Source organism: Salmo salar, chromosome 27 (assembly GCF_965601325.2).
Source record: "Salmo salar chromosome 27, fSalSal1, whole genome shotgun sequence".
Taxonomy (NCBI): Eukaryota; Metazoa; Chordata; class Actinopteri; order Salmoniformes; family Salmonidae; genus Salmo; species Salmo salar.
Window position 1 is genome coordinate 10,836,822 of NC_138317.1, and position 25,871 is coordinate 10,862,692.

At 43.6% G+C, this 25,871-nt stretch overlaps 2 protein-coding genes across 3 annotated transcripts; both read left to right on the forward strand.

Moving 5' to 3' along the window:
• The first annotated feature begins 2,189 nt into the window (after positions 1 to 2,189).
• Positions 2,190 to 8,817, forward strand: LOC106588431 (glyceraldehyde-3-phosphate dehydrogenase). Its single transcript, XM_014177417.3, has 12 exons — positions 2,190 to 2,292; positions 2,814 to 2,859; positions 5,136 to 5,235; positions 5,343 to 5,452; positions 5,720 to 5,810; positions 6,092 to 6,207; positions 6,457 to 6,538; positions 6,639 to 6,790; positions 6,976 to 7,054; positions 7,270 to 7,353; positions 7,887 to 7,984; positions 8,520 to 8,817. The coding sequence occupies exons 2-12, from the start codon at positions 2,837 to 2,839 to the stop codon at positions 8,587 to 8,589; spliced, it is 1,005 nt and encodes a 334-aa protein (XP_014032892.1). The 5' UTR covers positions 2,190 to 2,292; positions 2,814 to 2,836; the 3' UTR covers positions 8,590 to 8,817.
• An 8,475-nt stretch (positions 8,818 to 17,292) lies between these two features.
• On the forward strand, positions 17,293 to 24,804 carry LOC106588432 (glyceraldehyde-3-phosphate dehydrogenase). Of its 2 annotated transcripts, none has more exons than XM_014177418.3 (12): positions 17,293 to 17,383; positions 17,870 to 17,915; positions 19,543 to 19,642; positions 19,853 to 19,962; positions 21,363 to 21,453; positions 21,748 to 21,863; positions 22,784 to 22,865; positions 23,174 to 23,325; positions 23,525 to 23,603; positions 23,838 to 23,921; positions 24,283 to 24,380; positions 24,499 to 24,804. In XM_014177418.3, exons 2-12 carry the CDS (start codon positions 17,893 to 17,895, stop codon positions 24,566 to 24,568), a joined length of 1,005 nt encoding a protein of 334 aa, XP_014032893.3. In that variant the 5' UTR covers positions 17,293 to 17,383; positions 17,870 to 17,892; the 3' UTR covers positions 24,569 to 24,804. The 2 variants fall into 2 exon arrangements, with proteins under 2 accessions (XP_014032893.3, XP_014032894.3); XM_014177419.3 differs by lacking the exon at positions 17,293 to 17,383 and adding an exon at positions 17,453 to 17,476.
• Positions 24,805 to 25,871: the final 1,067 nt, after the last annotated feature.

Genomic DNA, 25,871 nt, shown 5'->3' on the forward strand with positions numbered 1-25,871 from the left:
AGAAGTCAGAGATTTTCGAGTTCCCAGTTGTTTTGAACGCGGCAATAATTAGGGGAAGACTCCCATTTCGTTCTCTCATTATTATCTCTCTGAGGGAATACCTCCCACTGGACTGTGAGTTAAGGCTAGCTACTGTAGTTCAGGCTAGGTATGTAGTTTTATGCAGCTCCCGTTACCCCGCTGTGTAACATTAAAACGCTTGTTGGCATTAACTGTAATTCCCTCTCTGTCCTTTTGTTATTTAAGCTAGTAGGGCTATCCCACTTCTGACACCATTGTAGCGAACAGCAGGGAAGGGAAGTGAACCCGGGTCCCTGGTGTGAAACCCTACACATTGCACGAATACAATTAACCCACTTGGTGGGACTTGTGACGTAGCTCAAATAGCGAGGATCGCCACACTACCCCCCCAAATTTGCTGTATTGGTGTCAGAAGTGGGATGGAGCCCGTGAGGCCATCGGAGAGACGTGTACACGTGAGGGATCTGGCATAGAGAAGCGTGGGGACACGGGGTAATGTAGTGACCTTAAAGGGATACTTTGGGATTTAGTCCATGATGCCCTTTATGTACTTCCCCAGCGTCAGATGAACCTGTGGATACCATTTTTTATGTCTCTGTGTCCAGTATGATGGAAGTTAGAGGTAGTTTTGTGAGCCAATGCTAGCACAATGACTGGAAGTCTATGGGTATCTGCTAGCATGCTGCCCGGTACAGTTGAAACCGGGATTCATCTGTGAAGAGCATGCTTCTTCAGTGTGCCATTGGCCATCGAAGGTGAGTATTTGCCCACTGAAGTCAGTTACAACGCCGAACTGCAGTCAGGTCAAGATCCTGGTGAGGACAACGAGCATGCAGATGAGCTTCGCTGAGATGGTTTCTGACAGTTTGTGCATCAATTCTTCAGTTGTGCAAACCCAGTTTCATCAGCTGTCTGGGTGGCTGGTCTCAGACGATCCCACAGGTGAAGAAGCCGGATGAGGAGGTCCTGGGCTGTGAGGCCCAGTTGGACGTAATGCCAAATTCTCTAAAACTATGTTGGAGGCGGCTTATGGTAGAGAAATTAAAATTCTCTGCCAACAGCTCTGGTGGACATTCCTGCAGTCAGCATGCCAATTGCACGCTCCCTCACAACTTGAGACGTCTGTGGCATTGTGTTGTGTGACAAAACTGCACATTTTATAGTGGCCTTTTATTGTCCCCCAGCACAAGGTACACCTGTGTAATGGTCATGCTGTTTAATCAGCTTCTTGTTATGCCACACCTGTCAGGTGGATGATACTGTGTGTGACTGTGTGAGAGCGAAGTCTTGCATTTCGCTCATCTCAATGGTTGCTTTCCACTGCTCAGACATTGCATGCATCAACCAATGGTTGCTTGTCATGTCATCGACCATGTCAGACTGACAGATTGCTATAACATATGATGTGGTTAGCTGATACATAAAATACCTGTCCAGGCCACAGGAGGCAGCTGAGGGAAGGACGGGTCATAATAATGGCTGGAAGGTGGTAATGGAATGAATGGCATCAGACAAATGAAAACCGTGTGTTTGATGTATTTGATACCATTCCACCAATTCCGCTCCAGTCATTACCACGAGCCCGTCCTCCCCAATAAAGGCGCCACCAACCTCCTGTGATCCAGTCGTTGTAAGATCTGGCAGGCATCAGCAATGCCTAGGCAGGGAAAAGCACCCAATATCTGCAGTGCTGCTCATGGTAACATAATTTGGCTGAGTCTACCTGTATTTCCATGTGTATTAACAATTGTCAAATTGGTTTATCAATCCATCTAACCTCACCTGTTTCATTTATTAGTAGCTATATTGTAATGAAACAGGAAGGGGGCAGGTTTGAACCCTCGGCCTTCTAGCCCGAAGTCCAGCTCGCTATCGACTGTGCCGCAAAAGCATGCTCGAACTGCAGAGTCGATATCCGCGCTTATAAACCCAGGGTCGTTACAATATTAATGAAATATCAAATTAGGCTGGTAATGAGAACATATATTTTTTTGCCAAGATGCGCCCAGTTGCAATGCTGCCAATCTAACCAAAACAATAATAATGGGGGTACAAAGCACGACTGTCCACACCGTCCAAATGAATGGTACAGGTTTTTTGTTCCATATTTACTGTGGATTGACTAGCCACCGCGACCTTGACATTCTGACCGGGCGTGCGCACGCGGAGGCGTGTCCACGGACTCAATGGGGAGATAAAAGGCGAGCGCACCTTTACTCGTCCCCGCTTCCCCTTGTGAACAAGTGGACAGACAGAGGCTATACAAGAACGGTACTTTAAAAACTTTCTTTGCTCTTTTATGCGTTCCAAAACCAACTTTAGTTGACAGTTTCAAGTATGCCTTAATTGTATGTGATTTACGCACTGTGCAGTGTAGGCCTACCTGGTGTTTTGAATAGCTGTCTTTTAACTTTGGGCTAGCCTACGTGTGTTTTAAATGTGTTTTCTGTGCATGCAGACTTAGTACATTTTCCATGACTTATGTCAACTGTGTACATTAACAAAACACTGCTGATAGATGCCACAGATGTAATGGCCATCTTATTTGTTTTCTCTCTATAGTGACTGTTAATCTGATACGTAGATCAGTGTTTCCCAAACTCAGTCCTGGGGACCCAAAGTAGTGCAAAGCTGATTTCAAATAGCCTAATCAAAGCATGATGCGTTGATCATTTGAATCGGCTGTCTACTACTAGAACAAAAAACACGTTTGGGGAAACGCTGACATGGGTACTTAGTCAATGTGCATTCTACTCCTACTTGTTGGGTTTTAATTTGTGTTTTATTTTCAGAGTATTATACCATATCAGGCAAAATGGTGAAGATTGGGATCAATGGGTAACCTGCTTTTTGTCAATACTTTTAAAAGAAATGACTGGTTTTTGTATCAGCACTAGAGGACAGAGTTCAAAATGTCACAGAAGAGACCCATGCTTGCATTGCACAAATCCCTTGATACAGTTTGTGTACTTTGGAACCAAGTTGGAGGAAAACTCGTGCCATACTGTAACTGCTAGTTCACAAGCCTAGTCTGAACACTTCTCATGTCCATTCTCTACTTATTTATAGTTAAGGTGTCACATCGCCTCTACAGCACTCTTGTATCTCCTCAGCTGTCACATTCCTTTATTCTACCCATCTAATAATATCCCGCTGACCTTGTCAGCTAAAGTTCAGATTTTCTTTTTGTTTGGAGCTCTTTGACCAATCATATCCTTCTAACCTTTATTTGACCAATAGACTGCTGTAATTGAACTGCAGGAAGCTAAGATTGATAGAAGCCCTTTCCCAAAATCAACCTGTAATGATGCCCATTTGAAATCTGGGACACGAATGTGCTGATTGACCTATATACAGTATGGAAACTGAACTCTTCACATTGAGTGCAAAAGATCCTCCTGACTGTTCAGGTCCCTCAACCTATGTCATAGACTCATACAAAGGTATTTAGTATGACTTAACTTCATTGATTTAAAAAAATTACTTGTTAATGGTAAAGGACAGCAAGGAATTTGCTCCCCAACGCCAATTTCACTGGCTCATACTGTTACCAAATAGGCTTGTTTTTCATCCTGTTTTTACTCAGTTCTGATGCACTTTGACTCCTTTGGTGGTCAATACATTGACCCTTGTGAACAGGACACCCTTTTAGCTGGGGGTGTGTCGGATTTTGTGTCACTGGGCAAAGTTGAAATGAGTTAAACATTGTGGTTATCCTTATGAGTGACACTGAATCCTCAATCACAGGGATTTTATCATCCCCTCTGAACTTGATTAGTCTGTATATATCACAAGACAAATCTGTGCAGTAATTGGCTGCTAATGTTATGTACATTAAAGTTATTTCAGCTGCCAGGAACTGACTTTAAAAAAAAGTGTATATAAAAGAATTCTAGACTATAATCCAGTTTAGTTTGTATTTCAGTGGTGTCTAGGCTTTTCTCAACCACTGACTGCAACTAAAGTCTCCAGCATTCACAGTATTTGACCAATGTGGTCCTATCAGTAATCAGCTAGAGTTAAACAGTAACCATCAGACTTCATTCACTTCACGTAAGGGAGCAGTCCCATGTGGCTGCTCTTAACTAACTCTTAACTATTCACCCAATTTATGCTGAAACTACCTACACAACCGATGGCAAGATGTACATTTAGCTATCCTGAACAAAAATATAAACCCAACTATTTAAAAGATTTTGCTGAGTTACAGGTCATAAGGAAATTAGTTAACTGAAATCAATAAATTAGGCACTAATCTGTGGATTTCACATGACTGAGCAGGGGTTGCATAAACCCACCCACTTGGGTGCCAAGCGCACCCATTGGGGAGCTAGGCCTAGCCAATCAGTTCCCCCCACAAAAAGGCTTTAAGACTCCTCAGTATCCCACAGGTGAAGAACCTGGATGTGGAGGTCCTGGGTTGACAAGGTTGAGGCTGATTGGATGTACTGCCAAATTCTTAAATGATGTTGGAGGTGGCTTATGGTAGAAATGATTCTCTGCCAACAGCTCTGGTGGGCATTCCTGCAGTCATAGCAATTGCATGCTCCCTCAGCTTGAGACATCTGGCGTTGCGTAACAAAACTGCAAATTGTAGAGTTGCCTTTTATTGTCCCCAGCAGAAGGTGCCCCTGTGTAATGATCATGCTGTTTAATCCGCTGCTTATTATGCCACACCTGTCAAGTGGATGGACTATCTTGACAAAGGCTAAAATGCTCATAGAGGGATGTAAACAAATTTGTACACAATTTTACAAAAGCTTTTTGTGCGTATGGAACATTACTGCTGTCATATGTTGCATTTATTTTTGTTCAGTGTATAAAAAAATGCTATGATTTGAGGGTAATGTCCCTTTAACTGCACAGGCCAACCAAGCTTAAACAGACTGGTCTTTAACCTGCTTTTCCAATTTGTCCTCAACCCCGCACTTCTCATTTCTGGTCACGCTGCACCAACCCAACCATATTGGGCATAAACAAAGGCTCTGGGCTGCAAATGTCAAGGTTGGCAGGTGTTGTAGAGCTGCCAGACATGTCAGTTTAGGGCTGCTGCCACATGCTGGTGTGGTAATATGATACACGAGGATTAACTGTAAGATTCCTTCTCGTCTCAGATTTGGGCGTATTGGGCGTCTGGTGACCCGTGCCGCCGCCAAGGGCGGCAAGGTCGAGGTCGTCGCCATCAATGACCCCTTCATTGACCTGGACTACATGGTGAACTTCATACCGCATTAAGAAATGCAGTACACAAACCAGTTTTAGCTGCTCGTGTTTACTGTACCACCACTTACTGGCTTTAAAGTCCTGCCCTTGTTCCATAGGTCTACATGTTCAAGTATGACTCCACCCACGGTGTTTGGAAGGACAGCGAAGTGAAGCAGGAAGGTGGAAAGCTGATCATTGGCAATCTGCACATCACAGTTTTCCATGAGTGAGTGGGTTTTCCTTGACTTATTCTTTAGGTACATTGGTTCAAATGACACAGTTGGATGGTTGTGCACACATATTAAGCTTAGTGGTGGAGTAAAAAAGATTCCTCTCTGGTTCTGGGGAAACTGCCCCATTGACTGAGTGCTCTAGTAGGATAGAACAGGTATATTATGCCTATGGGTTTCACACACATTGGAACATTGTACTTCTGTAATTGGAATGCTAGTTTTGTAGTTTCACCCCAACTTCATCTCGTTGCTTTCTTCAGGAGGGACCCCACCGCCATCAAGTGGGGTGACGCTGGCGCGGACTACGTTGTCGAGTCAACTGGTGTGTTCACCACCATCGACAAGGCCTCTGTAAGTACCTCAGTTCACTAGCAGTAGGAAGTCCATGGTCACATTTTTAGGTAGTTAGTGATTTGGTGTGCGTTCTTTTTATTTTGGTAGGCATGTTATGCAGTATGACCCCAGTTTCAATTACGACCCTTTTTTTTCTTCTTACCTTAACTCATGTTTTGTTTTTTAGCATTTCACTGGGCTTTTTCTGCTATGTGCTAAAGGTTGGCTGGCTTAGTTCATTCAGTGGCTTTGCATTTCCACAAACCTAACCTTTGCCCTCATCCAACCACCCACCACAGGCTCATCTGCAGGGAGGTGCCAAGAGGGTCATCATCTCTGCCCCCAGCGCCGACGCACCCATGTTCGTGATGGGTGTCAACCACGAGAAGTACGACAACTCCCTAAAGGTTGTCAGGTAAGCCTCCTGTTGCGTTACCTTTTAAGGAGCATTGGTAATTCCCTGCGGCCAAATTATGACTTGTACAAAGAATGGCTGAAACAAACACGTACTCAGTGTGCAGTGTTCTCACTTCTTTCAGTCCTGAGTAATACTATTTCAATTCAAGTATTGTAATTTCAGCTGATTATTTTATGAATTTGTGGCACAATGTTTAATTGTTAAATATCTGTTAGTGTCATGTTACTAACAATTATGTCCTCACAGCAACGCCTCCTGCACAACTAACTGCCTGGCTCCCATCGCCAAGGTTATCAACGACAACTTCGGCATCGTTGAGGGTCTCATGGTAAGAACGGATCTTCATTCAGCGTTTGACTTTTTGAATGTCATAGTCCTTTAATCTTAGTGGTGCTCCATGCATGGACTAATGTTGTCGTCCGCCCCAGAGCACAGTTCACGCCGTCACCGCCACACAGAAGACTGTTGACGGGCCCTCCGGTAAGCTGTGGCGAGATGGACGTGGTGCCAGCCAGAACATTATCCCTGCTTCCACCGGTGCCGCCAAGGCCGTGGGCAAGGTTATCCCAGAGCTGAATGGGTATGAACCAATCCAGGACCATAGTTTTTTAATGGAGGTTTGATGATCATAGTGTTAACTGCTGAGATTTATATAGCCCTAGTGCTTTTTACTAGGGTTTTGTTTTTTGAAGAAATTATTTGAGGCCCACTTGTGCCCATAATGGTGTGGATCCTGAACCTTTTGTGGGTCTTTCTGACCCACAGCAAGCTGACCGGCATGGCCTTCCGTGTCCCCACTCCCAACGTGTCTGTGGTTGACCTGACTGTCCGTCTTGAGAAGGCCGTAAGTCTCCCAATCAACCTTTTTATACTTTTGCTAATGTCTACTAGAGGTGAACTGGGATTTTGGTGCAAGTTACCAGCATTACGGCAACAGGCACTTCATACATTTTTACTATATATATATATATATATATATATATATATATATATATATATATATATATATATATATATATATATATTTTTTTTTTTTACCTGTTCGCTCTTCTGCTTTAGGCGCCTTATGACGAGATCAAGAAGGTCATCAAGGCTGCCGCTGAAGGACCCATGAAGGGAATTCTGGGATACACAGAAGACCAGGTAAATATTTCCCCATTCCAACCGTGTCCCAATCTGTCCTTTTCTTAGTGTGCACTTGTACACTACTTCCCACAAATTTAAAATCATTAGATTGATCTAGATCAGTGTTTCCTGATCTCTGTCCTGAGGCCCCCCCTGGGCGCATCTTGCTTTTTGCCCTAGCACTACACAGCTGACTCGCATAACCAATTCATCACGCTTTGGTTATTCTGCTGTGTCGTGTTAGGTTGACAAACAAAACGTGCGCCCAGGACTGTTTGGGGAAACCTTGGTCTAGAGTACCCCCAGCCAGTCCACATATTTGGTGTGTTCCACAGCTGATTTAGAGGCGCTTGATTAGGTGACAACTTGAATAAGTTGCGCTAGTTAGGGAACACATCAAATGCATGGACGTAGAGCACACTTCTGGAGAAAGGAGTGATTGGGAAGTAAGGCAACCGTTCCCTACTCCTATGCCATGGGCCTCAAGGTCAGAGGCTGAAATGTCTAGTGATGGGTTAATCGTTTACACTGAAACGTGCTGCTCCCCTCAGGTGGTGTCCACAGACTTCAACGGCGACTGCCGCTCCTCAATCTTTGACGCCGGCGCAGGCATTGCCCTCAACGACCACTTTGTCAAGCTGGTCTCATGGTATGTAATAGCAGAAACCTACACATTGGGCTCACACCAGGTGTCCACCGACTCCGTTTCATCGACATGTAAAGCTGTGCCTCATTTGCATTGCATGTTGCAACTGTTATAACATTACAAGGGGCAGCATATGTAATGAACAGAGCCTTGAGGAACATGACACTTTCCTTTGATTTGGCAGAGTTTCCATCCACAAATTGATACCATGCCAGGATCTAAACCAGGCAACAAAAAACATTCAAATAACAAAAGGGCTTATTAAATAAACTTATTGTGATTGCGGTGTGGCAAAGCGCAACACAATTTGGAGAAAAAAAAAATGTTTGAACTTGTGGCATCCAATGCTGTCTAGTGTCAGCTGGACCACAAAGGTGTGAACTGCATAGTTGAATGCAGTTCATGGACATGGGCGTCACTCACTCGGACATGATCAATGTTGTAATTCTGTTCCATCGCAACATTAATTGAATTAGTACATCCTTAACGTTCCCGTGATTGTAGGTTTTTGTGAATTTTCTAACTCCGTCTTCCATAGGTACGACAACGAGTTTGGCTACAGCAACCGTGTTGTTGACCTGTGTCTGCACATGGCCTCCAAGGAGTAAAGTTTCCACACCACACTTCCAACCACTCGTGACCTCTTCCTTCTCCTGAACGGACACCCCACCAGTCCGATGCCAGAGAGCCTGCAGTGAACTCAATGGGCAACATTTTTCTAAGACACCTCTGTTCTGTTCAGTGTGAGGATTGAGTATTTTTGCCTGCAGAATATTTCTGTTTACTACACTGTGGCTTAATTTGCACTCCTTCACAATAAAAGTCCTGTTATTGAACTGTCATCTCATTCTTCCAGAGCACATGTTCATTAGGGCACGCAACTGTTCTGAAATGTTTTGCAATGGAACATTAATGTAACAGTGTTCCACTCAGTGCCTCATAAACACCACACTGCGTGGACTGACGTCTCTGCCCCACAGCTCATCCTGTCGCAGAACACAGATGCGCAGAACTCTAAGCTGGAGAGATGTGCCAGCCAGAACAGGCTGTGGTATGAACCAATCCATGAACACTGGTTCCTTAATGGGTTTTTATCACCAGTGATGGTTAGGAATTGTATACTGCTTTTCACTAGTGGAATCTCAATTCTTAAGCAGTCATATGGAGCTGGTCTACAGTAGTTGACACACCCAATTTGCTATAAGTTAAGATGAACCACAGTATTGGACACGGCTTCAAACAGGTTCTTTTAATGTTTACATTTAAGCCACATTTTGCTTGTAATAGTGTGGATCTAAAAGGAACTAGGACCCGCAGCAAGCTGACTGGTATGGCTTCCATGTACCCCTTGTCTGGTTGACCTGACAATCCGGCTTGTGAAGACGTAAGCTCTGTCGTTTGCTACATACTTTAGTCAGACTGACATTGTGGTGAGGAGGAAGTACGAGGGGTGTTGTAAGAAAGTCATTAGCGACTGGATCATCTAACACGTATCAAAGCCAATGACATGTTTTCTAACTGCCGCTTTACCCACGTGTGTTCTGGACCATTCGGACAACCCCCGAATGTGTTCACATTTGGTGACGGGTCGGGAGGTACTCGGATCCAAACGTTTGGCTGGCGCAAGGAGTCCAGGTAGCCAGGCAAGGAAGTGTCCCAATCAGTATTTCCTATGCTTTTGTTAGTGGTAACTAGGGTCAGGGTTGGTGTCAATTTAGTAAATCAACTGAAAGTCCAGTGGTCTCCAATGCTTCTCTATAGCTAGGTTTCCAACAGATTGTCCTGCAAATATTCTAAAATCTGCATAAACAAAATACATTTTCCCACTAGTAGGGGTTCCACCAAATGGACTTGTTGCGGATAAAAGCCAGTGTCTGACGTAGTGCACAAAGTTAAAAACCAGAGAGCCTGGTGGTTTTTGGAAGGTTACCGCTCATTCGTTCAAGAAACCACTATGACAACTGGATTGGTGTGTGCACAAGCTTTCCTCTGCATTGGTTTCAAATGTCAGATCAGGGATTTCAAGGGAGGAAGTAAAGATATGTTTGTAAGAGTATCGAAAAGGGCCCAAGTTTTTCCTACTCATGTCCTGGGCCTCAAATACAAACTGCAGTGTCTAAGCTCAGACACGAGAGTAGTAAAGTAATGAATTTTTCACAACTCATCCTTCAGGTGGTGTCTGCAGACTTCCTCAGTGTCTGCTGCTCAATCCACTTTACCTAACATAGCAGCCTTCTCTCCTCCAAAGCTGAAATTGACACGGAAATAAACCACCGCCAACCTAAGGTGTGCCACTGGAGCCTTCTCAAGACGGAGGAAAAGAGTCTCGGAGGATTGCGACATCCAGGCCAGAACCAAAATCCTGGTCTACAAACCACTAGTGCTCCCTACCCGAATATATATGGACCACATACAGCAGGCATCTCGAAGCCCTGGAGTCTCAGCACCAAAGATGGCCTCCGCTACATGATCAGCTGAGAAGACCGGCACACCAACACCAGTGTCCTTGAGGAGGAAAACATCCACAGCATCACCACCACCACCATTCAACACAAGCTCTGATGGACTAGCCATGTTGTCAGGATGCCCAACTCTCACCTGAAACAGGTCCTGTAATCAAAACTAAACGCAGGACAGCTGGCTCCTGGAGGACAAAATAAGTGATACAAGGACAACCTAAAGGCATTAACACGAGGCATAAACAAGTGTTTTAGGCTCAAACATGTTAAGTGATTTAACTTTTAAACAACTTTCCTGAATCTTTACCTATAACCTTAGTATCATGTATCTATTTAGAATAAAACTGGGTTGTATCAACCAAGTTATGCTGGAAATCTTAACATTAGCAAAACAAACCTTTTAAAACATACTATGGGGAAATACTGGGTTGTAGGTCTTGTAGTTAAAGAAGCTGACACAATGTGCCATATGGATTTGACTGCACATTTTAATGGTGAGACTGCATAACTCACCACCAGGTATCAAATAAATTGGAGTCATTAAAATTCGTTTTTCAACCACTTCCCAAATTTCTTGTTAACAAACCACAGTTTTGGCAAGTCAGTTAGGACATCTACTGTGTGCATGACAAGTAATTTTTTCCAACAATTGTTTACAGACAGATTATTTCATTTATAATTCATCACAATTCCAGTGGGTCAGAAGTTTACATACATAAGTTGACTGTGCCTTTAAACAGCTTAGAAAATTCCAGAAAATGTCATGGCTTTTGAAGCTTCTGATAGGCTAATTGACATTTGAGTCAATTGGAGGTGTACCTGTGGATGCATTTTAAGGCCTACTTTCAAACTCAGTGCCTCTTTGCTTGACATCATGGGATAATCAAAAGAAATCAGCCAAGACCTCAGAAAAAAATTGTAGACCTCCACAAGTCTGGTTCAACCTTGGGAGCAATTTCCAAATGCCTGAAGGTACCACGTTCATCTGTACAAACAGTAGTACGCAAGTATAAACACCATGGGACCACGCAGCCGTCATACCGCTCAGGAAGGAGACGCATTCTGTCTCCTAGAGATAAACGTATTTTGGTGCAAAAAGTGCAAATCAATCCCAGAACAGCAAAGGACCACGTGAAGATGCTGGAGGAAACAGGTACAAAAGTATCTATATCTACAGTATCTATATCCATTTATATCGACATAACCTGAAAGGCCACACAGCAAAGAAGAAGCCACTGCTCCAAAACCACCATAAAAAAGCCAGACTATGGTTTGCAACTCCACATGGGGACAAAGATCGTACTTTTTGGAGAAATGTCCTATGGTCTAATGAAACAAAAATAGAACTGTTTGGCCATAATGACCATTGTTATGTTTGGAGGAAAAAGGGGGAGGCTTGCAAGCCGAAGAACACCATCCCAATCGTGAAGCACGGGGGTGGCAGCATCATGTTGTGGGGGTGTTTTGCTGCAGGAGGAACTGGTGCACTTCACAAAATAGATGCCATCATGAGGGTGAAAAATGATGTGGATATATTGAAGCAACATCTCAAGACATCAGTCAGGAAGTTAAAGCTTGGTCGCAAATGGGTCTTCCAAATGGACAATGACCCCAAGCATACTTACAAAGTTGTGGCAAAATTGCTTAAGGACAACAAAGTCACGGTATTGGAGTGGCCATCACAAAGCCCCGACCTCAATCCTATGGAAAATTTGTGGGCAGAACTGAAAAAGTGTGTGCGAGCAAGGAGGCCTACAAACCTGACTCAGTTACACTCGCTCTGTCAGGAGGAATTGGCCAAAATTCACCCAACTTATTGTGGGAAGCTTGTGGAAGGCTACCCAAAACATTTGACCCAAGTTAAACAATTTAAAGGCAATGCTACCAAATACTAATTGAGTGTATGTAAACTTCTGACCCACTGGGAATGTGATGAAAGAAATAAAAGCTGAAATAAATCACTCTACTATTATTCTGACATTTCACATTTTTAAAATAAAGTGATGATCCTAACTGACCTAAAACAGGGAATTTTTACACGGATTAAATGTCAGGAATTGTGAAAAGCTGAGTTTAAATGTATTTGGCTAAGGTGTACGTAAACTTCCGATTTCCACTCCGCATTTTCTTCATACAGTTGAAGACGGAAGTTTACTCCAGGTCAATGAACTCTCTCTTCCCACGTTCACCACCCTGCCCTTACTATGTGTAACACCCCCCAAAACAACCCAACAAACCCCCTTCCTATTGCCTATAACTTGTAGCCAATACTCACTATAGATGAGCAAGCGCACACATTTTCATCAGGAAATGTCCTCTCCTATTTATGGAGTATATAACTGGTTTACATCAAACCAAGTTACTCTGGAATTAGGAAAGCAAACTTAGCAAAACATACCATTGGAAATACACTGTCACCTCGTCTATCCTCGATCCCACAGCCGGCATCTCGGTACCTCCTTGCCAAAATGTCATAGCCTTTGACATATTTAAACTATAAGAGGAAGATCTAGGCCATCCCCGGGTCGGGTGCACTGTATACAGTAGCATGGCAGACCATGGAGAAGGTTATCTGCCGTATGGTTGACCTTTAGGCTGACCTTTCCTTCGCCTAGGCCCTATGTGAAGTCTGTGCTCTGAAAGAAGATGGCTCAATTTAGAGGAAAAGCCTGATTTCATTTCAACTCACTTTTCTAGCATACTCAGACATCTGTAGCATATAGACCAAGAAGATATACACAGAGATAGATAACTTATACTTGTCTTAATGGTTTTAAATGTAGGGTGAAAGTTGTACAAGCTACTGTGTGTCCAGTAATTTCAATTAATCTCCATTCAGTGACAATATCTGCAGGGACTCTGATTATGCAGCCAGTTTCATACGGTCACTCATCAATTTATCAAATTTAACACCCCAAATTCTCCCTAGTTCAGTCTAGTCAATACATGTTGATGTTGAAATCTCAAATAACATCCTAAGTATGGCATGTATTGTCTAACGGAAATATGGGTTTAATCGAAAAAGGGTCTACTTGCAATGACTAAGTTATGTGGTTGTTTTCCCTTGAAAAGTTGAATGCAGAGACTGTAATAAGAGCAGCATAAGAGCATCTGCTAAATAACTCAATTGTAAATGTATATTTAACGGATGTGTCATGAGTTATGTTATGAAGAGTGGTGCTGGAGCAATAGCCAACATCTGACCCTACGGGAATGGAGTTGGAAGGCGTTGCTGTACATGTCAGAAGGATTTCAGCCAAATTGCCCCTATCCAAATCACTATGTAAACATTTGCCTTGGGCTTTAATTGAGGCATGTTACGACTTGGAGCGAAACCATGGCAGGCCCATGGTGGCCACCACTGCGGCCAGGCAGATTCCTACCATGGAGTCTTTCCCTGTATCAACAGTGGTGCCAAAGCCCTCTCCAGGGAGAGGAGCACAGCCGGCCCTGGCCCCAGGATCTTTGCCTGGCCCTGGGCCAACCTCCAGCAGCAATTCTGGATCCACTGTAGATTCCTCTGCTGGGTGATAAGCCCGTAATAAGAAATCATCCTCTTGACTCAGAAGTAGGAATACATGCATGAATGTAATGAATACAACATAAATAATAAGTATAAAATGGAAGTACAGATGGAATGGAATGATAAAAACACTAACAATCGCCCAGTAGAACAATGACCGCTTTAAGATAACAAAGAACTGTATAAAGGCAGCAGTACAAACCCAACCCAATACCAAGAATAGGAACAACAATGTCAAACATACATTTGAATACGCACTCAACTTTATGAGAGCAGCTCAGGGGATAGTATGCCAGGAGACTCTGACCTGCTGCTGGGAAACCGTGGCTAGTGGGAGAGGTGAGCGGATTTTCAGGGGCAGGCTGTAACGGGATTGACCAATGGGAGGCCTGGCCACTCAGGTCACTCAAAGTTACAGACAGTTACAGGAGGTTGAGATGCAACCCTCCCTCTGCTCATCAGGCTTAAGATGCTCCCAAAAACAAACTGCCTCAACTCCCTTCCTGATCTCTTATATCTGCTTTTGTATGCTACAGTATATTTGCATTTCCTTTTTGTGTAGATTTTTATGCGATTTTAGATACTTTATGTGATAAAAATCACTGTATCAGTTAGATGTATTAGTAATCTTATTGTTCTATCTAGGAGCCTTGCAGCCCGGGCACAGTAAGGAGCTCACCATGCCCCGTTTTATGGCTCTGCTATCTTCTGCAGCAAGGCTAACGTTTGGGGGAGCTTGAGAAAGAGATGAAGAGAGTGTCAGAGATCACCAGCAGGGGAATTCTTAACAGGTACTCCTAACGGACAGTAGAACAGGAGGAAGCGTGAGAGGAACAAGGGAATGAGGCACAGAGTCTCAAGAGACTCACCGTTCAAGTGACGCCCGCTATCCTCGATCCCACAGCCTGCCTCTCGCTTTCACCACCTTCAAATAAAAAAGATATATATTGGTCACATACACATGGTTAGCAGATGTTATTGCGAGTGTAGCAAAATGCTTGTGCTTCTAGTTCCAACAGTGCAGCAATATCTAACATGTAATCTAATAATTCCACAACAACTACCTAATACACACAAATCTAAGAATAGGAATGAAATAAGAATATATACATATAAATATATGGATGAGCAATGACAGAGCAGCATAGGCAGGATGCAATAGATGGTATAAAATACAGTATATGAGATGAGTAATGCAAGATATGTAAACATTAAAGTGGCATTATTAAAGTGACTAGTGATCCATTTATTAAAGTGGCCAATGATTTCAAGTCTGTATGTAGGCAGTAGCCTCTTTGTGTTAGGGATGGCTGTTTAACAGTCTGATGGCCTTGAGATAGAAGCTGTTTTTCAGTCTCTCAGTCCCAGCTTTGATGCACCTGTACTGACCCCGCCTTCTGGATGGTAGAGGGGTGAACAGGCAGTGGCTTGGGTGATTGTTGTCCTTGATGATATTTTTGGCCTTCTTGTGACATCGGGTGCTGTAGGTGTCCTGGAGGGCAGGTAATGCCCCCGGTGATGCGTTGTGCAGATCGCACCACCCTCTGGAGAGCCTTGCGGTTGTGGGCGGTGCAGTTGCCATACCAGGCGGTGATACAGCCCGACAGGATGCTCTCAATTGTGCATTTGTAAAAGTTTGTGAGGGTTTTAGGTGACAAGCCAAATTTCTTCAGCCTCCTGAGGTTGTAGAGGTATTGTTGCGCGTTCTTCAACACACTGTCTGAATGGGTGGTCCATTTCAGTTTGTCTGTGATGTGTACGCTGAGGAACTTAGAACTTAATCAAGCCTACTACTGTTGTGTCGTCTGCAAACTCGATGATTGAGTTGGAGGCGTGCATGGCCACACAGTCGTGGGTGAACAAGGAGTACAGGAGGGGGCTGAGCACGCACCCTTGTGGGACCCCAAGTGTTGAGGATCAGCGAAGTGGAGATGTTGTTTCCTACCTTCACCACCAGGGGGCGGCCCGTCAGGAAGTCCTGGACCCAATGGCACAGGGCGGGGTTGAGACCCAGGGCCTCAAGCTTAATGATGAGTTTGGAGGGTACTATGGTGTTGAATGCTGAGCAATAGTCAATGAACAACATTCTTACATAGGTATTCCTCTTGTCCAGATGGGACGGTGCAGTGTACATTGTGCTGGCAATTGCGTAGATCATTTTTGTTTGTGCGTAGGCAATAAATTAGACTCAATTTCTGCATGCATAGTAGCCTACTGTAGTGGTTCTGGGCTCAAGTTCTGGGTTATGCACGAACAGATCCTCTCACTATGCACACCTGTCTTGGGGGTGGGGAAGGGGGGTATAGAGGATCTTGTAAATGTCAACCTCCAGTGACTTTTGTTTTTTTTCTTACATCGACTCACACACTACCCTGTCCTCTCTCTCTCTCTCTCTCTCTCTCTCACTCTCTCTCCAGGTTTATTTTGGTCCAGAGAACATTGATGCTTAGGTTCATGATAAGTAATAAAGAACCTCCAACATTCAGTATCTACACTTTAGTTTCCTTTACATCCAAATTCTCAGAATATAGGATAACGCTAATTTATCTTGCTGCATTAAGCATCCTACAGCTCATGCAGGATATCACATAGCCACGGGCACCAGAACATCACATGCCCCATCATGTCTCAAAGTCAGTGTTGACTTGGACTGAAATGGGTTCCGGTACTCATTTTGGGTTCTGGTACTGTTTATATTTAGGTGCAGGAGCTCCACAATACTTTTGAGCTAATATTCTATAGGAGGAACAGGAGCTCAAGCAGTAGAACATATGAGGTGCCGGTACTCAGCTCCGATGAGCTCCTGTCCAAGTCAAGCACTGCTCAAAGTGTCATACTCTGAATATGAGCCCGCTTGACTTTAGACAAGTCCAAGTGCAGCTGTGGTCTTACCTTGGCAAAAGGCCAATTGATGGACACACTGTTATCACTCGAAGAAGCATTGGGTTTCATCCCATGTTCTTTCAACTGTCTTTCACTGCAAGACTGTCTTGCAGCCAAGCACACCCAATGCCCTGGAAAAATATGATTAAAATGTTTTCCCAAAGATTATAGCCTTTAAATAAAGTTCATGTCAAACAGCTGGTTAATACAATTATTATCTAACTATCAAATCCATCCAAATACAAATCTTCCTCTTTTTTGGGGGCCAAGATGCATCCAGCTCATTCCACACGCAATGTAGCCAAGATGATCACATCAATAGTGGTGGGTGACATTCAAATGAATTTCCTGTTCTGTAATTTATGTTCGTGTCGATTGCGACAACGACCTTGGCTCCCCATCCATCTGTGACTTGACATTCTGAAGGGGCGTGTGCACATGAGTTGGTGTTCACGTGGGGGCGTGTTCATGGACCCTATAGGAACATAAATTGCTAGCGCACCTTGCCAACATAGTGGACAGAGCAACTCACAAACGGTACTTATTCATCTCTTTATGGCTTCGTAGCCAATTTGACATTTCATTGTAGAATTATGCGTTGATTCTTTGTGGCAATTTACACTTCGGCAGGTGGAGTCCTACCTGGCGTTTTGAATAGCTGTCTTGTATAACTACAATTTGTATAGATGCAGGCTACAATTTGTGTAGATGAGAGAGAATAAATGAGCTTACGTGGCATGGATAGTTGAGTATTTTAGGCGAGAAACATTTTTGGGCTCTTTGAAATTATTCTGATGTCATGTATGCATTGTGCAATTCTTGGGATTCTATAGATACACCTATTTTGTGGCATCTATCACTGCTAGTTTCTTTCTGTATTGACGGTTTATCAGTGATGCTTAATGTATTGTTGTACATAGATTACTTTAGTTGCTTATTCAAATTTTGCCTCATGTTCACACTGTGCTGGGCTACGTAACGCACAAGTTAATTACCTATTATTTTATTTGGTTTTACCTTCAGCGAACTAGACAAGATCAGGCAGAATGGTGAAGATTGGAATCAATGGGTAAGTTGCATATTTTTCTTTAAAATGATATATTTTAAAAAGAACAGGCTGTTGACAGGATCAGGTGACAAGGTAATACCCTGGGCTGCATTGCACTTCCGTACTGTACATTCCATAGGCGCTTGCTCTCAAGTTCATAAGCCTGACCAAACTGCTGGGCCATGCATTGTGTGTAAGACTCCTGTTTTTACTTGGGGGTGTGTCTGCTTCTGTCACTGGGCAAATTTAGGATCTTTTAAATGGTATTGTCTTAAAGAGAACATAAGACGTCTCTGATGACAGGATCGGGTCTCAGGATAGACCCTGGGCTGCATTGCACTTCTGTACTGTACATGCCATAGGCCAGGGTTCTCCAGCTGGCGGCCGGCCCGCGGGTGATTTTTTTTTTTAAAATTTATTTGTCGCTCCAAGTTTTCCCCGAAAAATATGTATGCATGTTGTTGGACATAAAAAGACTGAAAAAAACCCCCCCGCAAATCAGCTCCAAGCGATTTTTTTTTTGTTAAATATTTTTTTAATTCTGGAAATCTGTTCCAAAGTATTCCCATGCATAATAGAGATATCGTATACAAATGTAAGCAAGTTTTGAAATGATTCTGTTTTAGTTCAATATTATATCCGTTTGGGCTTCTTGCAGTTATTTGTAATTATGTTCCGGGCCCCTGACCATCCGCTCAAATAAAATAAGCCTGCGGCTGAGTCTAGTTGATACCATAGGCGCTTGCTCTCAAATTCACAAGCCTGGGTTGTACAGCTTTCACTAGAAACGAAAACAGAAGCATACAGGCCGAAATGAGAAGGGACTACCTGAACTTGTGCAATAAGAAATGCTTATTTTCATTTTGCTATGGTGTGTTCAACACCTCCCTGGTCTGGCCACTACCATCCTCTACTTATTTATGGTTTGGTTGTCACAACGCCTCTTTGCAACACTCTTATATCTTTCCTCTCCTCAGCTGTCACATTCCTTTATTCTACCCATCTAATAATATCCCGCTAACCTTTTCAGCTGAAGTTCAGAGATCACAGCGAGACAGTTTGGAGGAACTCTTACAAATCCTATTCCTCTAACCTTTATTTGACCAATAGTCAGCTGTCACTAAACTGCTGGAAGATTAAAGTTTGTTATGATAGACCCTTTCCCAAAATCAACCCAACAGTTTTACTGTGCCCAGTTGAAAGACGAAACGCTGCGACCTGGAGACTGATATTTCACTCCTCCTAAGTATGGAAACTAAATGATGTCTAATGACTGACTAAAAGATCATGCTGACTGTTAGCAGTTCCAAAACGGTTTGTGAAGTATAGTATGCTGTAACTTTGCTGACTAGAACTAAATGACTTGTTAAAGGAAATTGATAACAAGGTATTTTTTGCCAGAACACCTTACCAAACCTTTTGTTTTTTGCCTTGTGTTCTTTCTGATGCATGTTGACTCCTTTCTGATGAACTTTGACTCCTTTGCTGAGCCATCCGTTGACCCTTGTGTGCAGGACTCATTTTTAGGTGTGGGTGTGTCTGCCTGCGTCACATGGCTGCTGCCACCGCCTGGTATAGTGTGGTAATATGAATTTGCATATATATGAATTACCTGTAAGACTGATTTAAAAAAAGATTCTCTTCTCAGATTTGGGCGTATCGGGCGCCTGGTGACCCGTGCCGCTGCCAAGAGCGGTGAAGTCAACGTCGTCGCAATCAACGACCCCTTCATTGATCTGGACTACATGGTGAGAACTTTACACAGCCTACTGCTTAATACACCGAAATGTAAAATCAAAATATAGGTTACTGAAATTGAGGGAGAAATGTAAAAATATTTTACCGAAGTCAGACCTTGAGTGGGTCAGGTTTCTTTCGGTTAAACTCTAGAAAAATCTCAGGTGCACAGGTTTACTGTTCTCATATTGAACACCTCCCTAAAGGTTCTTGTTCTGTAGGTCTACATGTTCAAGTATGACTCCACTCACGGTGTATGGAAGCACAGTGAGGTGAGACAAGAGAATGGCAAGCTGATCATTGGCAACCTGCACATCACAGTTTTCCATGAGTAAGTGTTTTTCCTTTTCTTTACTAATGCTCCAGGTACATTCATTGGCTTATTTTGTGCATGGTTTGAAATGAAACTGTTTCTGAGACACTGTTTTGCGCAGAATCAAATTGATGGGTTATATACTACTTCTGGCAATATGGATATTTGTCTGTGTATCTTAAACATTCACATTGACTCTTGGGAATGCCTTAGCAGTAGGCTGGACCAAACAAGGTATGTGGACACCCCTTCAAATTAGTGGATTCGGCTATTTCAGCCACGCACGTTGCTGACAGGTGTATAAAAAATCGAGCACACAGCCATGCAATCTCTATAGACAAACATTGGCAGTAGAATGGCCTTACTGAAGAGCTCAGTGACTTTCGGTGTGGCACCGTACTAGGATGCCACCTTACCAACAAGTCAGTTTTCTGCTGTGCTAGAGCTGCCTCAGGCAACTGTAAGTGCTGTTATTGTGAAGTGGAAACGTCTAGGCGCCACAACGGCTCAGCCGCTAAGTGGGAAGCCACACAAGCTCACAGAACGGGACCGCCGAGTGCTGTAGCGCATAAAAATGTCTGTCCTCGGTTGCAACACTCACTACAGAGTTCCAAACTGCCTCTGGAAGCAACATCAGCACAATAACTGTTCATCGGGAGCTCTATGAAATGGGTTTCCATGGCCGAGCAGCCACAGACACGCCTAAGATCACCATGCGCAATGCCAAGCGTCAGCCGGAGTGGTGTAAAGCTCGCCGCCATTGAAATCTGGAGCAGTGGAAACGCGTTCTCTGGAGTGATGAATCGCACTCCTACATCTGGCAGTCCGAGAGACGAATCTGGGTTTGGCGGATGCCAGAAGAACGCTACTTGCCCAAATGCATAGTGCCAACTGTAAAGTTTGGAGGCGGAATAATGGTCTGTGCTGTTTTTCATTGTTTGGTCTAGGCCCCTTACTTCCAGTGAAGGGAAATCTTAATGCTACAGCATACAATGACATTCTAGACAGTTCTGTGCTTCCAACTTTGAGGCAACAGTTTGGGGAAGGCTCTTCCCTGTTTCAGCATTACAACGCCCCCTTGCACAAAGCGAGGCCCATACAGAAATGCTTGTCGAGATCGGTGTTGAAGAACTTGACTGGCCTGCACAGAGCCCTGACCTCAACCCCATTGAACACTTTTGGGATGAATTGGAACGCCGACTGCGAGCCAGGCCTAATCGCGCAACATCAGTGCCTGACCTCGCTAATGCTTTTGTGGCTGACTGGAAGCAAGTCCCCGCAGTTCCAACATCTAGTGGAAAGCCTTCCCAGAAGGGTGGAGGCTGTTATAGCAGCAAAGGGGGATCAACTCATATATTTATTCTAACCCTGGTTTTGTGGTTTAATCCTAACTTCTCCCATCTCTTTGCCATCTTCAGGAGGGACCCTTCCCAGATCAAGTGGGGTGACGCTGGCGCTGACTACGTTGTTGAGTCTACTGGTGTGTTCACCACCATCGACAAGGCCTCTGTAAGTACCGCAGTTCACTAGCAGTAGGAAGTAGGTCATATTGACAATGGTCTATACTTGAATTCTGTGAAAAATATGTTTAAATACTTCATGGCTATAATATTGTGGGTGAGCAGTGAGTAAGCACAGTGCTGTATATATTTTCATGTTGTAAATCGTTTTAATCGCCTCCAGTCTACCAATTTTGCATATCATCGGCTGTATGTGACTGAACCAAGCAAGGCAGCCTTGATGCTGTGTATTTGTTACACAAATGTACTCTTTGACCTCTCACCCCACCCACCACCACCATAGGCTCACCTGCAGGGAGGTGCCAAGAGGGTCATCATCTCCGCCCCCAGCGCTGATGCCCCCATGTTCGTGATGGGTGTCAACCACCATCATTACGATAACTCCCTGAAGGTTGTCAGGTAAGCCACTCCCCTCCACCATAACATTATTTTAAAGGCGCAGTGTGACCTGTACAAACAGTCCTGCCACATGGTGATATGTTACTTGTACAAACAATCACTGAAACACACACACTCAGTTCCAGCAGGTCAAAAACCCTCCCTCTCAGTCTTACTGAGAATGCGAGTATGAAACGTGGCCTGAAAACATTGGGACAATATCGCTAGAGAAGGTGTTTGACAGATTTTGGAACAGAACTGTTTTCCACCATTTTTGTCAAATTGTGTGTACTCGCATTGTTTACTTCACAGGGATTTCCATAGACCGTGTATTAAAATTATATGGCAGCCGCATATCTTCTCTTGAGGTAAGAAAACAACAAATCAGACTGGGTAACATGGAAAACTATTGATTTTAATACAGGTTTGCTTAAAATAAAACTACAGGTTGCTGCTCTTAAAATGATTACTTTATGGCTGTGTGGCACAATGTTAAATTACTCAACATTTGTGGCGCTGTCATATTGTCAATAATGGTTCTTATATGCCGCTTTTCTAATGGGCAATAAAGGAAACATAAAGGCAAAACAAACAAGAAATTTGAAGGAACTGAGGTGGAGTGGGAGTTATGGGTAGGTTTAGACAGGACTAGAAGGACCGTTGGAGGGAAGGAGTTCTAGACCCTGAGTGTAGCTGTAGAAAAGACCCTGACGACAAAACTCTGGAGTTTGGACTGGAAGAACACACCCAGCAGAAAGGCAAAGTTCTGTTGCGTCCAGGTTTTTATTTCAGAGAGACAGGATTTAATGTGGTTCAAAGGTGGGTGGAGGAGTGGCTAGATGCTGATTTGTTGTCGGTGTAACAGACGTTGAAGTGGCGTAGCGTCTTTTCCGAGTGGGAGCATGTTGATTATTATTGATAATGATGTCATGTCCTCACAGCAACGCCTCCTGCACAACTAACTGCCTGGCTCCCATCGCCAAGGTTATCAACGACAACTTCGGCATCATTGAGGGTCTCATGGTAAGAATGGATCCAAACAGCACAATTACCATAGGGACTGGGATGTAGCGGTAAAAAGTGGGTCAACACTGGTGGAGATGTAAATGCTAACATTAATAGAGACGTCAATGTACATGCTAATGCTAACAACAGCCATGTTGCTGCTCTGCACAAGTCCTGGGTTGTGTTCATTAGGGTACACAGTGGAACATTTTTAAATTAGGTTTTCTTATTAGTTCAGATGGTAACTTCCCGTTTTCTTCAGTTTGGTGCCTAATGAACAACACCTTGCTTAGACTAACATCCATATCACTTGTTTCTTCCCCCAGAGCACAGTTCACGCCGTCACCGCCACACAGAAGACTGTTGACGGGCCCTCCGGTAAGCTGTGGAGAGATGGACGTGGTGCCAGCCAGAACATTATCCCTGCCTCCACCGGCGCCGCCAAGGCCGTGAGCAAGGTTATCCCAGAGCTGAACGGGTATGAACCAATCCGGGACCACTGGTTTCGTAATGGAGGTTTTACGACCATGGTGATAATGGATGGGATTTGTATAGTGCTTTTCACTAAGGGCGCATCTGAATATTCCAAAGCTTTACATTTCCCTAGCCCCATCCCTCAGCTGTATATCAAAACCAGGGCTGTCATTCATTTTTCAACTGAACCTCCTGACCCACAGCAAGCTGACAGGCATGGCCTTCCGTGTCCCCACTCCCAACGTGTCCGTGGTTGACCTGACTGTCCGTCTTGAGAAGGCTGTAAGTCTCCCAATCAGCTCTCTCTGCTCTTTTTGAGGCATTTTATTGAAATAGATGTTATGCACAAGTAAAGCTACTCCGAATACCTAATTCCTCTTGCCCACGCTTCCAACCCAACTACAAGCTACCCTTGTTTTTGCACATTTCCTTACTGTCAACATAACATGCAACAGGCATTTGTCTCCATTTGGTTACATTGTTCTACATTTTAATGTTTTCTCCTGTCTGCCTCAGGCCCCTTATGAAGAGATCAAGAGAGTCATCAAGGAGGCTTCCAAAGGACCCATGAAGGGAATTCTGGGATACACGGAGGACCAGGTAAATATTTTCCCATTCCAAGACCCTGCTTGAATACTATAAAATGCATCATTCCTTCCATACTTTAAGAAATCTGATCTAACATGATTTGATAGCTGTGAGTAAGGATCTGTGTTGCTGTCATGTCAGTGATGACCACAATGAAGGAAATAAGGAAGGATGCGATTTTAAAGAGTACATCAACAGGGCCCAAGCGTTCCTTACACTCATGCACTGAGCCTCAAGGTCATATGATGCAATACCTGAGTTCAAACACTAGGGAGCAGTAGAGCAGTAGAGTTAATTGGTTTGTTCATTTCAGTTTTTCACATAATGAGCCTAAAGCCTGTTGCTCCCCCCCCCCCCCCCCCCCCCCCCCCAGGTGGTGTCCACAGACTTCAACGGCGACAAACGTTCCTCAATCTTTGACGCCGGGGCAGGCATTGCCCTCAACGACCACTTTGTCAAGCTGGTCTCATGGTATGTATCTATCTAGACCTACCCCCAAAACCCCCCCCCGCCCAACACAATCAATGTTGTAATTTTGAATATTTATATACATTATAAAGACTCCTTCCTCTTGCTCCCTCTCCCATAGGTACGACAATGAGTACGGGTATAGCAACCGCGTTATTGACTTGTGTCTGCACATGGCACTCAAAGAGTAAAGTTTCCACAACACACCTCCAACCCCCCCCCCCCCCCCCATGGCCTCTTCCTTCTCCTGAACGGACATCCAACCAGTCCACCGCCAGAGAAAGAACCCAGTAGTAAAGTCTATAGCAATGTTTTATAATAAGTCACACCTCTGTTCTGTTCAGAAGACTGAGTCTGTTTTTTTTCCTGCAGAATATTCCTGTCTGCCGTGCCTTAGTTGTCAATAAAAGTCATCGGTTTCTGAAAATGATTTTGTCGTCTCAGTCCTCAGGAGCACGTCTTGTATATGCTTGAATTGTTCAAATCCACGCATTAATTTAGATCTGTTTACATTTTATTTCTGTGAATCAAACTTGGCATTCAGGGTACATTCCATTAAAGCCCAACAGAGGCTGTATAACTAATCATTTGGACCATGAATGGCATGCTAAAATGTTCCCATTTACTCAAGTCTGAGTCTTAAATGATGTTGACAAGAGATGTGTAGATGGACTTGTCTGTCAACACCTAGTGGAAAGTGAAAGTATACCTTTTCTGAGGAGTGATTGAGAGTTCTTCAGAAGTGGGTGTAACCATTTAACTGAAACCATTTTCCAGATGGAAGCAAAAAGTAGACTAGTTCAGTAGTGCATTGTATTCTAAAGAAAAATGCTTGACTCTCCATATTGTTGTTGGTTCCTTAGACGAGAAACAGGTCACATGATGGCAGGAGCTATAGTCAGTGACGTATGTCAGATCAAGTCAATAAGAGATCAATGCATTCAAATCACACAGATCATTGCTCTTTAAACACAAGACCAGGAACAAGATAAGAGGCTATTATTGTTCATGTAAGTGAACTTTCTAGGGGTTATTCATAACCGTCACTAAATGTACCTTTTATTTTTTTACGACAGGGAAAACCGGTGCGCACTTCTGAGGAAAAATAGTTTTCTGTCCAATCTATTACTATTCCGATAAACTACAGTGCATTCGGAAAGTGTTCAGACCCTTTAGCTTTTGACAAATGTTACGTTACAGCCTTGCTTCTGTGAAATAGTTTACAAATATGGACCGTGATCAAGATGACATCGTTCAGGGTTAGCAAGAGCGTTCAGGGTTACCATTCATCTCATAGAGGCACTATGAAAAACATTTTGAGGAGAGATGCAATAAATGCTATATCACATATTTGCATTTTTTTCAAAATAAACATGTAACTTGTGAAAAATAATCTTGCTTCAAATCATCACCAGTGTAAAAGATTACAAGTTTTCCTGAAAAATAAACACTTATTTTTCTCATCTGAATCCAAGGTGTTGCGTTTGTGGATGT

Coding starts and splice junctions, on each gene's coding strand:
- LOC106588431 (XM_014177417.3), top strand. CDS start 2,837: ATGGTGAAGATTGGGATCAATGG. Junction 5,236..5,342: donor TCATTGACCTGGACTACATG/GTGAACTTCATA, acceptor CTTGTTCCATAG/GTCTACATGTTCAAGTATGA. Junction 7,985..8,519: donor TTTGTCAAGCTGGTCTCATG/GTATGTAATAGC, acceptor CGTCTTCCATAG/GTACGACAACGAGTTTGGCT.
- LOC106588432 (XM_014177418.3), top strand. CDS start 17,893: ATGGTGAAGATTGGAATCAATGG. Junction 19,963..21,362: donor CACATCACAGTTTTCCATGA/GTAAGTGTTTTT, acceptor TGCCATCTTCAG/GAGGGACCCTTCCCAGATCA. Junction 24,381..24,498: donor TTTGTCAAGCTGGTCTCATG/GTATGTATCTAT, acceptor CCTCTCCCATAG/GTACGACAATGAGTACGGGT.